General features: G+C 42.3%; 1 protein-coding gene across 21 annotated transcripts in view; it reads left to right on the top strand.

The window, feature by feature from the left end:
- Positions 1-19475, top strand: part of ptprfa (protein tyrosine phosphatase receptor type Fa) — a 412601-nt gene that overhangs the window by 345362 nt on the left and 47764 nt on the right. For 12 of the 21 annotated variants that reach the window (XM_039810996.1, XM_039810999.1, XM_039810995.1 and 9 more), the window contains 5 exons: positions 5586-5749; positions 11812-11823; positions 13016-13125; positions 16391-16423; positions 17141-17238. In XM_039810996.1, the coding sequence (XP_039666930.1) occupies positions 5586-5749; positions 11812-11823; positions 13016-13125; positions 16391-16423; positions 17141-17238 (417 nt within the window). The remainder of the gene's footprint in view (positions 1-5585; positions 5750-11811; positions 11824-13015; positions 13126-16390; positions 16424-17140; positions 17239-19475) is intronic. The other 9 variants (XM_039811000.1, XM_039811017.1, XM_039811012.1 and 6 more) reach the window with 3 other exon arrangements.

The raw sequence follows: 19475 nt of genomic DNA, 5'->3' as shown, positions 1-19475 counted from the left end.
CTTAGAACGCTGTCGTAGCAGAAGCAACTTGCATTTGCCAACATCAAGCTGACAAGAAACTCTGTGGCAGATAAAGTTTCTGATCTTTCTGGAGCAGTTTACTGGTCTGGCCCACTTGAGATCAAATTAGGGTTATGTGGCCCATGAAGTAAAATTAGTTTGACACCCCTGATCTATGTGATCTCTGATACAATATCAGAGATGGTTTTTGACTGTATTTTGCGCCAGTAAAGACTGACGATGAAGAAAAAATCAATTTCCAAGTAATCCATTCATATCAATATAGTGTGTATATTCTGGTAGTATAGTAAAATTAACATAACTGTATTATAAACGGATTTCCTTGAGAGGAATGTCATCTAGCTATCAAACGTGTGTAAATCCATCATTTTGGTCATAATATAACAGGAGGGGCATTATTAGTAGGCTATTCTATAACTGGAAAGTGGCCGTGGTTTAACTGGGCAGATGGCGGGGAATATGCTGGTGTAGATCATGGATGTGTAATAAAACCGTGTAGATTCTAAACACTTTATAAACCACGTCACGTGGTACGGACGGGCAGCGAGGCATCGGATGTCATCAATGACGTCATTTGTCTAAAACGATGAAAGCCTCGATACGCGCTTCACGGATAATTTTGAGGATTTCTCGACACACACGTTCCAAAGCCTTGGCACAGAACGTAACATCACTAGTGATATGATTCGGAGCTCCGGAGCAAGTATGAAGCTCAACTTGGATGTCAACACGTTCCCTTATTCAGCAATGAAGTTGATGATCCACTGTTCTCATAACTGATAGATGTGATGGACAAAACCACAAAAACAAGACCCAAGTTTTAATCATGTGGAATCATCCTTTACTGTATGTATGGGGTAATACACACTTACACAAATACAACACTAAAAAAGGTCTACAGTATAGCAATGGTAAGACTGGTTCAAAAATGTTTTTCTATGTGAGCTAAAGATAGCCTTGAAGCCATCTCAAAGAGTGATGGATAATGGCAGCACAACCTGCACAGCCCGACCCATTCAAAGACATTGTGTCTCCTGGCAGCAGTGTGAGTGTGTCCTGTGTGCTTTGGATACAGGAGAGACTGCCATGTTGTCTAATGATGGCAGGGAAATAGCCAGGGCCAGCCTCAGGTCTCCACGGCTGTCCAGAAGGCGTGTGAAGTTGTTTTGCATTATTGGATTTGTCTTCAGGATGTCACTGATGCAGATCCTCCACTGTGCTGCTTCCTTTCCTCCCTGGCCTCAGAGGGCACTCTTCACTCCCTTAGCCGGCGCAGCCAACACAGCAGCCTGCCTCTGTCTGTCTCACCTTTGATTCACTGTCCTCCTCGGATTCTATAAACTGCATGTGTTTTGTGTGCAACAATCTGAATTTGTAAAGTAACTAGTAACTAAAGCTGTCAGATGAATGTAGTGGAGTAAAAAGTACAATATTTCTCTCTGAAATGTAGGCATCCTCCATACTGTCATATATAGTCCTGCCTCACTGAACACCCACAAGTGTCCAAAATGTAACATTGTGGGTCAGACAGAACTTTGCAGAACTGCAAAAAGTATAGCTGCCAAATGTTTCATCCAAATATGTCACCCTCCCTGTAGTACATAGCTTTAGGCCATTTCATTTAAAAGTGGTTGTTGGTTATTTGAAACAGGTCATCATTTTTCCAATGTTTCAATTGGTCCATGGGCAAACTTAGTATACATTAATAAGAAGGGCAGTTCATTTTGGCAACTATTTAATACAACTTTAATTAGTTTTAGTCTTATGACCAAAATTGTATATTCATTTTACTCACATTTTAGGCATTTAGTTATGGCTGGCACATTTGAGTATTTTTATCATGCATTCTTGAATCGTGAACTCGTCAAAGCATTCTGGGACTACAGCTGTCCAGCCAGTCACCAGAATTTTGTTTTCTCAACCGTCGACGGAGATCTTCGATCCCCATCTAGACACGACCAAAAAGCGATAGCAGTATCATGCATGCGTGTATCTGTGGTTTGCAGAAACGTACAATGCCAACATTTCCTTCTGGACACTGGGTTGAGTTGGCAGCACCTCGTTGATGCCATCGTGGTTGTGTACAGTTGCCATAGTTACAGGTGTTGTTCTCATCTATGGCAGGGTTAGCAAAAAAGGCCCCCGTGACCTGTTTATTCCACTGTAGTCTATATCCACGACGTTCCACTTCCGGGATTTCTCTGGTGCCGCCGGAAATTCCGCCGGATGTCATTCTTTTCGGTTGGATGTCCGTTACCTTACGTTTTCTTTGTGTTGTAATTCTATGAGGACTATGGTTAACTGCTCCTCAGATCTCTCCAGGGTAAATCCAGACAGCTAGCTAGACTACCTGTCCAATCTGACTTTTCTGTTGCACGACTAAAACAACTTTTGAACGTACACATGTTCCACCAAAACAAGTTCCTTCCAGAGGCTATTTTGCAGAGGCACCGTGGCTCCGTCCGGCGCTTAGCACCGCCCAAGATGCCAATAAACCAGAGCACGCTTTTCTCCCATCCCAGATTGCTGTGTGGACTAGCCAGACCCTCCTTTGCAGTGCTGTGGAGGAAGGTCTGGCAATGCGAAACTAATACCACTGTAACATAACTGACTGCCTCTCCTCAGTAAATGGCTGTTATTCCCACACTCGTTCTGTTTGATCGTAGTTGGGTACTCTCTGTCATTCTTGATCACTGGTCATTATTCCAGCTACCTGTGCTCTCCACTGCAGAGCAGCGAATCATTCAGGAGATTGATTCACTCATCTGCTTTACTCTCTGTGTTCTCCTTGAGAAGACCTGCTAAATTGTCTGATAATACTAATGCAAAACTGTCCTTATGCTATAAGTTTTAAATGGTTGACAGCACATTAATCCTGCACTCATTCTTATTAATATCCCATATTAACACCAAAACAATAGTCAACTAAACGTGCCATAAGTGTTACATCCACATCCATAGCCCTCTATAATGTCAGGTTAATGTTAGCTTAGCTTTTTTGTTAATGCCAGTCTGTTGGTCTGCAGGTTTTTGGTAGCTTTTCCCAGCTTTTTTGTTGTGGCCTCTTGTCCTATTTTTGTTAGCATTGTGGCTGCATTTAGTTTTCATAAATCTATCCGTTTATAGTTTACATTTTGGCATAATTTAAAAATTATTATATATAATAAAATATATATTTCTTTTTTTAAAAAGGGGGTTTTAATGAATATTTTTAGTCATAGTTTGTGTTGACAAAAGCTGGGCCAAAGTAAGAGAACCAGTTTGCAGACCTCGACCTTGTACACCTCAGATTAGTGTGTAAGTCGAGCACCATCTTGATTTATCTTCCACACGTAAATGGTACCCTGTGGAGTTTCTGACCTCTGGTAGGGCTATGGATGTGATTTGTGGGTCCCGGTTGTGTTTCTCACATGCACACTTTTTAGACCTCAAGGATACACAAAATGAATTTAGATGAGAAACACTGAATATAAACAAAAACCTTGTGTGTTCACAAGAAAACTCCCCACTGGGCACCTGAAATTATACTCTTTGGCTGTTGGAACATTTTGCAAATACTGGCTTTAATTACTTAATAGCTTAATTACTTAAAGAGGAAATGTTCTTACCCAGACAGACACTTAAAACTATACAGTCAGCTGTATTGTGTGGAGCACCACCACCCCCCTCTTCTGACATTGTAGCCATGATATTGTCTGAACTGACTATTGACAGCGATCACAAATCGGTAATCCTAAAATGAAGCCTCATGAAGCTTCATGAACCATTTTATTTATTTTCTGAGCCCACTAGATGGTGCTCTTGGTTAAAAAAAAAAGGCTCAAGGAAAGGCATTTCAGTGTGCTTTCAACTAGTGCTGTCAAACGATTAAAATATTTAATCGCATTAATGTCATAGTTAACTTGCAATTAATCGCACATTTTTATCTTTTATAAATGTCCCTTGATTTCTTTTTGTCCCATTATTTTTTTTCTAATTTTAATGCTCTTATCAACATGGAAAAGTGGATCGGCTTGCTTTGTGCTTTTGTCGCCTGGCTTTGACGAGGGGGCGGAGAATTCGCATCAGCTGTGTGCTTGGCCATCAAGTGGTATTTCAGACTGGACGTGCTGCGACGATAGCTCAGTTCACAACGACAAAACACACAGATCACTTTGGTCTTGTCAGTGGAACCATTTGGCAACTTTTTAAAAGTAAACTTACCATTCAGAATCTTATTGGCATCCATTTCGGCGTCTCACGCTCGACATCCACTCAAAACCTAACGTTAGCCTACTACTCTTTAGCCGGCTCGCAAGCCCAAAGTGTGTGTGGCGTGCCTGTTGTTTTGTTTCCAGTCTAACTAGATCTGATGTGGTGTTGTAGTTTTTCTAACGTTACTAGTTGTTGCAACAGCTTGTGAAATAAACTACAAAGTTTGCTAGGCCAAAAAGAACGTTAATCTCGCGATAAAAAAATTGATGCCGTTAAAATGGGTTTGTGTTAACACCGTTAATAACGCGTTTAACTGACAGCACTACTTTGAACCCATGGTTGAGCAGAGGGCACCATGTAGTGGGCTCAGAAGATAAAGAAAATGGTTCACGAAGCTTCATGAGGCTCCATTTGGCCATCACTAGTTTCTATTGAAAAGATAGCGTGGTGTGTGAATAAAGTTCAAATCTAACCTGGACACATCAGCACACAGAGAGACAGACCGGTCCTTTGATTTCTCAGCCACTGTGTGAGTTGGTGGAAAAGGTTTCATTGTGAAACCGTGGTGGTAGATGGCCTTCAGCCATTGGAGAGTTTTTTTTTTTATTTAACTTTTATTTAAACAGGTAATCTCATTGAGACACAGGGTATGATTCTCATAAGAGTCCTGCTTGGGACAATATACAACATCAGTTACAGACAGACATATTACAAGTTCCTGTTAAATCAGGTATCATCCAACTCAAATGCCAAAGCGCAGGATTATCACATTATACTGTATGTAGGGCTGTGTAGGGAACCTTGATACTTTTTAGGCATCGACCTAATTGCCTCAATAGTACCAAGTATCAAAAAATGCCTTGTCATTCGATACCAAATTTCAATACCTAAGGAGTAAATCTCATCAGTGACAATGAGCCAATAAGAGGCATGCAGGAAAAACTCTATTTTACACACAGAGAAGGGGCTCACGGGTGTGTGTTGTTGTATTTTGAGAGGCTTGACTACAGGATGTGACCCTTTTGTGTGAAGGAGCTGAAAAAAAAGATTAGTACCGAAATGTTGTCATTTTGTTTTTGTTACAAAGGATTTTATAAAATTGGTATCGAAAATCGTTCAGGAACTGATATCAAAGTAACGGTATCGATATCACTACCGGTATCAAAAATCTTTGAACGATACCCAGCCCTAAATATATGTCAGTTTGGTGATGTATTGACTATATAGTCAGGTTGATGAAGCACCAACCAAAAGCACAACCAAAGTACAATACTCACTATGCTGACAGTATTATGTCCTGATTTACTCTGCTCTGTTGTGTGTAACTCAGTGAGTGTGAACTGACTCTGGATCATCCTGCTCATTTGCAGCAGAGGACGTTTGCAGCCAGCCCGTTCTCTGAGCCCATCATGGTGAAGCTCCACAGCGGGGTGGCCCGACAAACCGAGGACTCCGAGATGCTGTGGGTGATGGGTCCCGTGCTGGCGGTCATTCTCATCATCATCATAGTCATTGCTATTCTACTCTTCAAGAGGTGAGTCTGATGGAAAAAAAACAGCAAACAGCTTTTTTTTAAATATAACAATCTATCCTGTTACATTGCAGGAAAGTCTAAAGGCGTATTTATGCTTCCGATTAAATCAACGCCGTGGGTACATACATAGGTACATACGTAGGTACGTGGAGATACGGACCCTACGGTGGACCCTACACCGGACCCTATGCCAGACCCTACCCCGTAGCCTAATGTGAAACTCTCAAAAAATTGAACTACACGCCGCGGCGACTCACGTCACTCGGCCGTGGCTTGGTAGCGTCGCATTCCCCCCTACTCGTTCTCCTTCTCCATTAAAGCTTTAGTGCGTGACTCGTTTTATATGAATGAACGTCCGTTACATTCAAGCCATTGCCAAATGAGTTGCTACAAAGCTCATTAAGACTATCAGCTCCACACAACTCTCTCTGGATTTCTCAGTACGGCTATGTTCAGAGAATGGTGTCGTCTGGCGACTTTAGCATGCATAAAGTGAAGATAATGACCTCTTCTGAAGAGTCCGTCATGCTTTTTTAATCCTCCGTGTCTCCTTGGCTACTAGCAACTGCGTAGAGGAGGGGGGGTCGGGTTCTAATCTGCACCATGAAATTACCAACTTCTTCTCTGGGAACTACCAATGTTAAATTTCACAACCGCACTCCTGCTCTCCTTCTGACAGATTAGATAGAGACTCAGCCAAAGGCGGGAGTCTGGGACAACCACCTCTGATTGGCCAAAACTATGTTTCTGTTAACCCTTTCCTTGACTGGGTTACAGGTACATAGCATCAGCGACAGCCACAGGATATTAAACCTGTTTCAAGCCCTTTCTATAACCTTCCGTCATTCTTTGCCCTCTTACAGACACGTTCGCAAACTCTCACTTGAACCACTAAAATTGCTATAAAAAAATGTAAGATTTTTTTAATTATTATTATAATTTTTAGGGGGGCTAAGATGAAATTTAGGGGCTTGAGCCCCCCTAAAAAGGGTCTAAAATCGCCAATGGCTTGTATCATGTGGATGTGCCGACAGTTTTGTTGTCATTACGTAGAATTCCCTAGGGGGAGACAAAAACTACTCGCTTTAGCTTTAACAACATGAAATCAAGTAGAGGGTTAACTTTTCCGACCGTGGTCAGAAATAACAGGGGAGACACTTTGTTTCTCTCACTATGCCTCTAGAGTCAGTACTCGCTCTAAAGCTATCAACGTCACTCTCACACTTCGATCCACCACACGCTCCCCACGTACACAACATGCCGGCCCTGCTGTTCTCTTAAAGAGATTGACGCACACACCAACGCACAAGTATAAACTTCAGGCCACTTACGTAGGCTACGGAGAAAGCTCTGCGTGGAGCCTCAACAGAACCATAAATCAGACTTACGTGGGAGGGGATAAGGGAAGCTACAGAATTCCAATGTACTCAGGCACTGATTGCCATTTTTGTCAGTGGTCAAATAAATGCTATAAATACATACATTTCTTTCAATAACTAAATCTATAAATAATGGCCTTAATTAAATCAAAAGATGTGTAGCAGCTCAATTTTTCCATTTTAGCTAAGTGTGGGAGTTTTTACTGTGTTTTGCTGTCATCCTTCCTCTCCTTTGATCTCAAAATGGTTGACAAAGCTTCAGGAGGCTTCATTTGGCCATCATTAGTGCAAGCATACAAGGACATAGGGGTAGGGGGGGTCCTGCCCCAGAACATTTTAAGCGTCAAACACTCCTGCATTCTGGTGCATTTCTGAAGGTGCAAAGATTTTTATGTACAACCCAGTCTCACGGCAGTTTGTGAAATGGTCACGTTATTTAATCTATTGATTCATGAAGAGGACACGATTATGTCCTTTTTTTTTCGTGTGGTGAGCACGAATTTTAATGTACTGTATTTATATGGGAAGCATATCTCGTGAGCACGGCACGACTACGGTAGGGAGTAGTATGAAAAGCCGCGTAGGGAGGTTGGTCGGGGTGGTGGATGGGTCAAACAATACAGGACTTTCACCCTGGACACCGGGGATCGCGTCCCGCGTGTGGCTTTTTATTGCCCCGTTATTTACGGTTGACGGTTCGTTTCCCCATTGTTCTTTCCCTAAACACAACCGGCCTGTTGTTGCGCGTCCCCCAGAGACCGCGGGTCATGTTGGTGTGTGGCGTGTTCTTTCCCCGTTCTTCTTTTCCTAAACCCAACCTCCATATACATGCTTCCCATTCCGTGCTGAGCACCCAGAAAACACAAATCAATAACATACATTTTAAAAAAGCGTGACCATTTCACGAACTGCCTTGAGACCGTGTTATGTATGTAAAGAAAAATTGTTCCTGTATTGTTCAACAAATCTGTCAGAGAACGAGACCTTGTTAAAGCCAGAAGCTCCACATTTTAAATTAACATGAATCTATCTTTATTTTTCATGCTCATGTTGTGTTCTTTAGCCCCTGAACAGTTATTTTCTACCTCTTTTTGGGGGGGGGGGTTGTCATCCCCCCATGCTAGCATACACAGGTTCATTTTGTTTTATCTGTCATAATAAAGTCAGGAATAGTGTCAGTATACCTTGAAGCAGTGCATGCTCATTGTGTTCTTCCTCATATCATCTAGCTGAGCGATCATTTAAGCCCAGTCCAGAGAGAGACCTGGGGCATTTTTCTTCAGCGCAAGCAGATGACAAGAACATTTAACAAGAGTCAGGCACCAAGAAATGGTCAGACTGGAGTATTTTCTGAAATACAGACAGACAGTTATTCTCGCTGAGCCGGCCTGAAGGCGAAGGCCCTCCACGGCATATGGGGAGGAAGGCGCAGTGAGTTGCCCCACGGCGCTGCCCTTCCAGGCTAACAGTTGGCCCGTGCTTCCTGTGCTTGGATCAAACATCTGGAGCTGCTGACTGGGCTGACGGGGGCTTCCATATGGCTACTGCTCTGCTCGAATGGCAACACTCGTTTAGTCTTTTTCTCATTTTGCTCTTGATGTGTCAGGATATGTTTAGCAATATTGGTACTGGGGAGTCTCAGAGGAAAGCAACTCAAACTGAAATTACTTGGTCTTCCAAGACCAAGTTGATGTTTTGCATCTTTCATTCTTATAAATCAAATATTTTTTGCATTGCTAGCCCATATTTTCCTAAATATATAATGGTATTGTAGATTGTTGATTGATTTTTTTTCCTACTTTTCAGTAGTTTCCATTTCTTTTAGTACACTATGAAAAGTGAGTTGAGCTTGCGTTGGGTAATGTATTTATATTCCATAAGATATTAAGCTTTGTGATACTGCATTTTTTGATGAATGAAGCGAAGTGTCTGTGTGAATCGGCAGGCTGCAGAAATGATGCAACAAGTCAGTGTTTCCAGATTGGTCTGTTATCTGCCAAGAAATTTGGGCAGTTTTGTGTGTCTTTGGCTTGGAAACGTGAGTGTGAAACAAAACATAGGGAGAGGGAAAGAATGGCACCCGTATAAAACTAAGCAGCACAGAGCAGCCACAACGCACCCATGCTGTGTAGCGATGGGCAGATCGATCCGAATATCGATAATATCGAAACCAACGTTGGTATTGATATTGATCAATACCAGTGTAATGAGATCGATACTTTAGTTTCAGTTTCTCTCCAGTATGCACTGCTGCGGTTTCATCAAAGAGGCGACCTGGCTGTCTGTGTCTGGGTAAGTGCCGCTGCTTTCAAATGCCGCTCACTGCAGGCACACTTTGCTCCTCCTCCTCCCCCTCTCTTGTGATTTGATGTTGTATCGTCACGTGACTCAGCGGCGCACTCACACACAAGCAGGAAAGAGACGGAGCAGAAGAGAACGGCAGAGAGGAAGAGGAGCGCCGTGTGGCTATATTTTCAGGCCGAAAATTAAACAACAGCAAGCAGTATAATTTGTAAAAAGGCTGTGTGATACAGTGGTAACACAACAGATGTATTCAAGCATATGAAAAATTATTTCCTGGGTTTTAAGTAATTAATAATCCAAAAGTAAAATCACAAAAACACTTAAGGTCATAAGAATTTATTCAGATATAGGAATTTGATGATGCATCCATCTTAATTATTAAAAAGTATCGGTATCGTATCAGTAGCTTATCGGTATCGGATTGGTATCGGCGATACTGGCCCAGTATTTACTTGGTATCGGATCGATACCAAATATTGCAGTATCGCACACTGCTGTGCGAGCTCTGGAGGGCATACACGCTCTCGCAGGTAAACTCTGCTGGCGAAATGAATGAAACTGACTTTTGACATTTTGGTGCGGCAACCAAGGAGGCACTAGCCCTGCTATGATTAGTCACTTTCAAGGCGATCTCACCCACAGACCTCCTTAGTTTAACGTGATTGACAGCTATCGTTCAGGAAGCCCAGAGTGTCCCGGCCGAAGAACAGCTCTCTGTCTTTATTAACAATGTAGCGAGAGAGCACCGTACATAAAGAAATATATAAGTGTCTCTCATCCGTTCTGTTGTTGGCATATGCGCAATGCTTTTTAAATGTCCGTATGTAGCCTTATCGCTAACATTTGAGCTAGCCTTAGCTAACATGGCTATTGTTTAGCAGGATAGGGTTATCATGCTGCTTAGTTTTATACGCGCCGGTTCCATTCTTTCCCTCTCCCTATGTTTTGATTCATGCTCTATAGCTGCCTGTACAACTCTCGATTGTTGAATTGGTGCGCGAAGAGTAATATCTGCGCGTGTGAAATGTTCAAATTAGCTCGTGGGCATGTTTTAGCGCGCTCGCAAGTTATGAAATAAACGTGACGCATCATACAGATTTTTCAGGGATATTCACAAAGAAACCTGTGATGGGCAGATACATAATGATTTCCTCGGAAAGATCCAGAAACAAAGATTTGGCTTGAAGCTTTCCACATGGACATAAATACACTACTAGGGTAGATAAGAGGGTTATGTGTGTGGAGCACATTTTACTATCCCTTCGCTGCAACAGAGTCAGTGGGGAACACAAAGAGGAAATTGATTTCTAGAACAATTCTAAACCTCATTTTAACCTTAGCTGAATTTAGAAATGAGGACTGAGGATTATGTAGTTGTTGCTAGGAAGGGATGTCAATATGGACAGAAGAAATCATTACATGGATTAACAACTCAACATACATTATTGGGAGTACTGTATAGACTAGAAAACATGCAAACCTATCCTTCAAGACCACATTTCTTACAAACCTTATTGCTTATTTTCTCTCCTCCCTTATCCTGGTACATTGTATTATATGAAGAGATACCAGACACCATTGCATGCGGCAGGGACATGTTGAAGCTTAAAAAAATAGGTTTTAAGTTGGGCCCTCACTTTTTAACACCCCTAAAAAAAAACATCTTACCGCGCATCTTAGTCCTACCTGCTGTTCTTCCCGTCCATTCCATACAGAAGTACTAAAACCCCCAAAAAAAAAAAAAAAAAAAAAAAAAAAAAAAAAAAAAAAAAAAAAAAAAAAAAAAAAAAAAAAAAAAAAAAAAACCCCCCCCCCCCCCCCCCCCTCAAAAAAAAAAAATAAAAAGTAAAAAAAAAAAAAAAAAAAAAAAAAAAAAAAAAAAGGAAAAAAAGAAAAAAAAAAAAAAAAAAAAAAAAAATTTAGCCCTGAGGCCCCATCAGAGCTGAAGTGGACCAGAAAGAGAACTGAGTCCTCTTTCAAGTAAACTGACAAATGTGAACGCAAAAATAACTTTTCTGTTGGTCCAATTTTTGGTCCAAAGAGGTTTAAAAGAGGCCTGTATGTGAAAAAAATCAGTGAGAAGCGACCACAACATCTCATATTTCCCACTGATCATATAATCCTAAATAGCAATAAAAGATGTGTGTAAGCTGAAGATCTCAGACGCTGGAAGGAGAAGCTGCTCAGCTGGTTGTGGCTCAGATAAAGAGCGAAGGGAGGAGTAGGAGTAATAAGTTTGGTGCTGTAATGTGCTCGGTCAGGTGCACTTCTCGTCCACTGTGACTCTGTGTGGTATCCCTGCTGCTGACAACTTGTAAATGAATCCTTTCTCTCTCTCTGCTCCCTTGTTCACTGTCTGCCTGCTTTCTGTGGACACAGCAAACAAGAAAGGTTAGTGCCTCTGTCTGTTCTTACAGCATTTCCCCATTCAAACAAACTTCATTTTTATCTGGACCTCCCCCCATTTTAAACAGAATTGAGATAAAGTACTAAATTAAGCTTAGTGTTAGTTCATGCAGGACACGGAAGTCATCTGCCCGCTGATTGAATAACATTCCTATCAGACGCACTCCAATCACAGCCATTGTCACATCAAGGCGGTCCTTTTAAAGTGCCCATATTATGAAAAAAACACTTTTTCTGGGATTTGGGGTGTTATTTTGTGTCTCTGGTGCTTCCTCACGCATACAAACTAGAAAAAACAAACGGTTTCTGAATGTATCCTGCCTTCAGTCTCCGGGTGAGCTGTTCAAAATCTGCAGGGCTTTCTACGTCACTAGCCAAAAAGAGGGGGCTAACTGCAACCGTTAGCATGCTAGCGTTAGCATGCTAGCGCTCAATGGCAAAGCACTGCTACAACTCACAAAAGTTTACCATTATCTACAAAAGAACTACTTACATGTGCACCCTCATTTAGAAGAACAACCTTTCTTATACTGTCTATGGAGCTAGCTGACATGATCTACATCTGAGCTACTGCGCATGTGCGAGTGCAATCAAAGATAGCACAGAAGAAGAAGAAGAAAAGAGGTCTCACTCTGTAGCTAAAACAGAGACCAGGTGAAAAGAGGATCTGCAGCAGCGAGAGAGAGCTGTGCAGTCCAACAAAAATATGGTGTTTTTTGAAAATTAAACCATGTAAACCTATTCTGGTAAAACCTTCAAATACAATTATGAACCTGAAAATGAGCATAATATGGGCACTTTAAATGTGACTCCCTCCTCACTGATCCCTGCTACACTGATGCTGCTTCACTCACTGCTGCCTCTGGCAACGCTTCGCTTCCACCACCCCAGCCTCCACCTTCCTAGTTCAGAGTCCTAACACGACTTAAAGTTCAAAATGGTTTTCAATGTCTTTCTTTTGGCTCACTCTTTTATACCCAATGGGGTTTCTGCATAGCGCTCCCTGTTTCAGCTTAGCATGCTGGGAGCATTATCAAGAGCAGTGCCATCAGCGACAAGTATAACTGTATTTCCATTTGTGGCAATAGATGGTTAAATTAATGACGAGAGCGTTCCTGAACTTTGAGTTGCTTACATGGTTGCCTTCTCTCATCGAGCCACTTCTTCATTCCACCAGGAAACGAACATCTCCAGCCAAGGATGAGCACATGGCGGGGGTCAAGGACTCACTGCTGGCCCACTCCTCAGACCCTGTGGAGATGAGGAGACTCAACTATCAGACGCAAGGCATGGACACACACACACACACACACACTGTCCCTAGAACCTATAAGCTCATATTTATTCAAACTGACCCACACAAACATGTCATGCCTGCAAGTAGACACTTATTGAGGTCCAAATTATCTCTCTGATGTACCCGTAGCCGTGATAATACTGACAGAAATCTTCTTAGGATTTTTGTCCCTGGACACAACTGTCCTTACCCAATAAATGACCCCATAGGTTGTTTGCACACGCAGCTAATTACTAGGGTTGGTTTTCGTTATTATTATTTTTTCGATACCAGTGTAAAATGTTTGGAACCGTTGTTTTGTCCTGACTACTTTCACACAGAACGGGAATATTTCGCTGCGATAAAGCGGCGTAATTAGTTTTTAGAAATGAGGTTGATTTTTCTGAGCAATCACGACTCAAATGAAGACAAATCAACCAATCACGTTGTGTTGTTTACCTATGAGGATCATCATAGAAAAACACAGAGGCTGCTGTCCGTACCGTAGACTGTACAGAAGGTCTCGCATGGCCAGACCTTCCTCCACAGCGCTGCAGAGGAAGGTCTGGCTAGTCCACACAGCATTCCGGGGTGGGAGAAAAATGTGCTATGGTTTATTGGCATTTCTTTAAACCAATCACAATCGCCTTGAGCAGCGCTAAGCGCTGGACGGAGCAACGGTGCCTCTGCAAAACTCGGGAAGGAACTTGTATTGGTGGAACGTGTACGTTCAAAGGTTGTTTTTGTCGTGCAACAAAAAACTGTATTTACCCTGCAGAGATCTGAGGAGCAGTTAACCATAGTCCTCATAAATCCACCCAAGTTTAGAATGCCGACACAAAGGAAGCGGAAGGTGACGGACATTCGGCCGAAAACGAGGGATGTCCAGCAGAATTTAAACCGGAAATGAAATTTCGTCGATATAGACTCAGTGTAGGGACAGATGTTGGTTTGGGTTAAAATACAGAACTTTGTTAAAGTTGGGGAACCTTCGTCATCATGGTTATTATAATAAAAATGTGGTTAAGGATAGGGGACGATCACGGTCATGCTTTGAACAAAACGTTGACTGTTGGTTGGAAACAAACAGCAGTCTCTTTGTTTTAGAACCTGATGTTTTTGGTGATCCATCCATCATACCTGACCTCCTCCCTACGCAGACTTTGTGGCCCTATAACGTCAACTAACTTCCTCCTTTCCTCCCATCATAACTACTTTTAGTTATATGAACCATGCAGCCTGTTTTTTTTCTTCTATTCTCTGACTATAACTCTCGCTGTTTTACTTTCTCTTTGTTTCCTAAGTCACTCTCCTGTCAGATGTTTTCACTGATCTCTTCACCCGTCCAACCACTTCTCTTATTTCTTTCTCCCACCTGTCTTTCAGTGGGAGGTGTTAAACTCAGTGGGAGGTTTGTCATTGTGTTTTATCCATGTTCCTCTTCTCAATCAGATGGCTGGCATTTACCTAAGGTAGCAGTGGGAGGCCATTTGGCAGATGTTGTTTACACCAACAGAAATTCAGCGACTCATTTGTCTGCCAACCTTTGTTCCCCCTCCAGTGAAAGCTCACTGGGTGGCCTCGAAGCCTCTAAAACTTCCAGTTTCCCATAAAACTGAAGAAGTAATTGCCGTTGTTTTATTCACCATCAAATAAAAAAAAATCCATTTCTTTAGTTATAACTTCTTTAAACGGAGAATTACTCATCATATGATAATTTAAGCGCCAATGTCTACCAGAAGGGTTATTATTATACAGTGGAATGACCGTCATCATGCTAATAGGACAGTGATCTGACAGGACTTGAGTTCCAATTTCTCACTCATTGATTCTATCAAAAACTCCCCTAGGCCTAGATAATAAAAAAGAATCGCTCCTGGAGAAGGACTGATGAGGGCAAGGTGATTTTTTTTAAATCAGCAGTTGGCCACATTCACATCTCGACTCAGCTCTCTGTATAGATGCTTTGGCTCGCTCAACACTCTCACCCACGGGACCTGCAAAATACATAACATCACTTAAGAAGTTAAACCCTTTAGTTTACAATTCTCTTAAGGTCTGGAAGGATATTTTACAGTTTTCCTGGAATAAAGGACTTGTTCTCTATGCTGACGCCTGTCTCTGTGAATGGTGACTTTATCCAAGGAGTAGCAACTCGGTCTTTAATATGTGGAAAGTTAGGGGCAATAAGGTTATTGGAGACATATTTCAAGAAGGCATAAGCAACAGTTTGATACCCCTAAGGAGCCCTTTTTTGGACATTTGAAAATAGCAAACACAACAGCCTTTTTTTGGGGACGAATGTGAGTAAATTTCATTGATCGGAAACGTAATTTAACCATGCCTTTAGGTGGTGACCCGACAAATTGACCAACAACCAATGACCAACATTTCCACCCCCAGAGACCGCCGCTGGCATGGCTAAGGCCGCGTTCAGACTGCCTGCGTCAGCCGTCCGGCGTTCCGGCAAAAACGCAGGTCTTTCCAATTATTTCGGATGGGGGTAGTGCATTAAGGCTGCGGCGGGGGTTGGCGCAGAGGGGGACACGCAAAAAGACGCAGCGGGGCCCGCGGCGAAAAGTTGAGACCGACTCAACTTTTGGAGAAACGCAATCCCGCGTCACGCTGCGGTGGCCAATCATGTAACCGGAGATCAGACTTGTCGGTGTGTTTTGAGCGATGGTTTTCTGGCGGTGTGAGAGTCCCGTACAGGAAACAGGAAAGTTTTAAAACCCCAAACACAAGCACTTACCTGCCCGGGAGTTTGTGTAATAGCTGAATGTTTCCTACAACAACAAAGCACTCTCTATGCCTCACTCGTCTCTTTTCTTTCTCTCTCTCTCTCTTTCCTGTGAAACAAAGCCGCCTTCAAGTGCGGTCGGAAACAACGAGCTCTATAAAAGATCTGATGGAAAATCAAAAAAATTAATTGTGAAATATAAAGTCTACTTGTGCCTTTTTTTGGGGGTGGGGCTGGGGGATGGGGGTTTAAGAACACAACAGGACGTCACACAAATGGGCCGTTTCATTGACACTCCCCCCTTCTGCACCACCCTGCCGAAAATCGCTGGATCGCCTATTTTGGTGTGACTGCCCCCGTAACAACTGAAGCCACTTTGTGTGTGCTCGGATGCAGTGAATATTAAGAGATATTTTACAGATAAAGCTGCGTCACAGTGCAGAGCACAAAACAGATCCATGTGTTCTTTTCGTTTCTCTGTCTTCTCCTAACTGACCCCTGTTCTGTTTGTTTTGCCTGGTCTTTTCCCCCCACAGGTTCCAGTGGCCTCAGTTGCCCGAATACTCCAAGTTAGTTTTTTTATCCCTCTTGTGTTTTACTGATACTTCCTCCATCCCCACCTCTTTCCCTTTCTTTTTACATAGCACCCATTTGAACTCGAGCCCTCTTATTAAACTCCATATACTTCCCTCATGGTCTGTCCATGTCATTAAAACTGAGATTTGAAATGAAATACAATAGAAAGACATATGAAAATGTCAGTGTAAGATGCTGTAGGTACTCTTAACGCCCCAACCACCCGTGTGGCACTTTCACACTCACTTATGGCTTAATGGGATTTCTTTAACCAATCAGCATGCTCGTTGACGCTCACATCACCAGCGTGGTTATGGCATGCTGTTGAAGAGCTGCACGGTCATACAGTCATCCCTCTGCTCAGCACAAAGCACCCTCACTGTCACCCCATATCGCTATGACCAGTTAGCTCTGAGCCTTCAACATGCATCTGCACTCTGGTGCGTGTGTGCGTGCATGCGTGTGTGCGTACGTGCGTCAAATTTTACCAGACACTCAATAGATCACCATCGTTTTTTTGGCTGTTGAGTGAAGCAAATCTACCAGACACTTGCATATTGTACCAGTTGATTTGGACCCTGTGTGTGTGTGTGTGTGTGTGTGTGTGTGTGTGTGTGTGTGTGTGTGTGTGTGTGTGTGTGTGTGTGTGTGTGTGTGTGTGTGTGTGTGTGTGAGATGGACTGTACTTACCGCTCCACCTCTCCCTGCAGGGATGAGGGAACATCCTCCCATCGCTGTCTGTGACCTGGCGGACTACATAGAGAGACTCAAGGCCAATGACGGTCTGCGCTTCTCTCAGGAGTACGAGGTAACTTCCTGCTCTTATACATGGTGTGGAAGAAAAGTTCTCTCAGGTCCAATTCAATGACCGAGGTAAAAAAAAAAAAAAACTTTGTTTAAAACACTGAGCTAGACAAAAAGCAGACTTAATTAATTCAGGAGACAATAAAAGTTTGTTGATTAGAGAAAATAATATATATCAGGGCAAAACAAAGCTGCCCTCCACTGCCCACGAACGAGTCAGCTCAGCTTTTACCACGCTGTATCCATAAAGTCGGATAGTTGTTGTTCAATCGGGTGCACTAACCAAAGAGAGACAAGCCTAGGCTGTGTTTCTACAGAATCCCATCTCTGAATGACAACCAAGAGAGGAGCATATTATGGATTTGTGCAATTATACAGACTATCATTATTATCAGACTAACATCAACGCTACACTGACACTGAAAGTGACAACCCATGCAAGCAACGACTACAGTCAAGCTAACTGTATCTCCCATCTCCACGGTCAAACCATCTAATTTCATTTACATACTTTTTCAGACAATTGCATCGTGTGCAGCGTTACAATGTCTGCTCTGCCCTGAAAACTATGAATTTACCCTACAGGTTTATTTTGCGTGGTTACTTAGTGATATTGGAAACTGCTTTCTCTTTCAGTTTTTTTTTCCATTCCCATGCATCTGAAAAATCAAGATTCTGTTATCTAACTAAAATACCTCACATATTCCAGGCCTGGTGTTTCTACTCATGTATCGAGCTGTCTCACCATTGCAGAGTTAAAGTTCAGCATTGGTTATTTTTAAAAGGATGCTGCTAAGTATGCATAAATGTCTGCCTCCTTTCCAAGAATAATATGTATAAACCACTGCCTTTACCTACTATAAAAGCCAGTGAGGGATTATGGCTTGTTGATGTCCTACAATGGAAGGTAATTTGCATTTAAAGTAGTGAATTTCTAGCGGATAAACCAGGACAGATGGGTGCACAGTTTATGTACCCTAGAAGAAGGAGGGCATATAAATTATGAAACAGCAGCTGCATCAACTTTTCAATGTTTTTTTTTTTTTACCCAATGTGGTGAAGTGGAGGGAACTCTGTGGAGACAGGTTGTTGTGTTTGCCAAACAAGATAACAGTCAAATCAGTTTAGAATATTTTGGTAAGCCTTTCTTTGAAAAAAATATGTCAAAATATTTGGATGGAAAATATGAAATGTTTGGTATTGGATGATACTAAGCCACATATCCAATGACAGGGATGATGACTTGTATTTACTAGTCTAATAATTCAAATAATTACCTGATTATTATTAAATACTGTTGTTTTGTAAACCAAAAACATACCAGACACTGCTGTCCCAATGGCGGTGCCTTAAAGGAGTCCTGCCATACAAAACCGTTTTTACTTGCATTTTTTTAAATATGTTAGGTCCATATGGGTTTGTGTTATGTCGTGAATGTGAAAATGAACTGCTAGCTCCTCTGTCAGCTCTAGCCACTGAAAAGAAATAAGCAGAGAAATCAGGCCAATTACAAAAGCTGGTCAGTCTGACATCATATTGCCTGAGCTCATTACTATTCATGAGCCCGCCCAGTTGGGCTGGGTAAAGGATTCTGACAGCCAGGCTCTCATTGGCTAGCTGTTAGCCAATCAGATTCAAACAGCTTAGCTTGTTGAATATTAATGAGAACTGGCAGAAATCGAGCTGAGTCTTCCTGTAGGCTTTCTATACCACACTAGAATGGCTTGAAACAAGGTAACCAAGGCATTTCTTCCACAAAAAATGTTACAGAGTCCATGGTAGAACTTCAGACATTACCACAAAGTAATGAAATACATGTGGCAAGGCACCTTTAAAGCTACATGTTGTAAGAATTTCTCCGATCTAGCGGTGAAATTGTATATGAAAACCAACTGAATATCACTTTCTAGACCTTCCTCCTACGGTGGCCGAAGCCAAAATTAGCTCTCTCCATCGTTTACACGCACCTGTTCTAGCCACTCCAATATTAACTTTGGTCTTGTTGCTTTGCCTGTCGCGTTGTCGTTTTAATTCTCTTTTTTCGCTTCCCTGGCAAGTAATCTCCGCCTTCCATTCGTGACGGTGCCAATAGGTGTAAGAGGGCGAAAGGCGGAGGTATGTCCCTCTTTGGCTAATGTATTTTAAAGATGGAGGCGCTACATGGCGGCCGTCATTCGAGCGAGTCGCTCGTATGTATTCTGAATGATTCTGAATGTCAGGTTCTACGCTTACGAGAATACT

Source organism: Perca fluviatilis, chromosome 9 (assembly GCF_010015445.1).
Source record: "Perca fluviatilis chromosome 9, GENO_Pfluv_1.0, whole genome shotgun sequence".
In the NCBI taxonomy this organism is placed as follows: Eukaryota; Metazoa; Chordata; class Actinopteri; order Perciformes; family Percidae; genus Perca; species Perca fluviatilis.
Note: the sequence above shows the minus strand (reverse complement) of the source record. Positions and strands in the feature narration are given on the sequence as shown.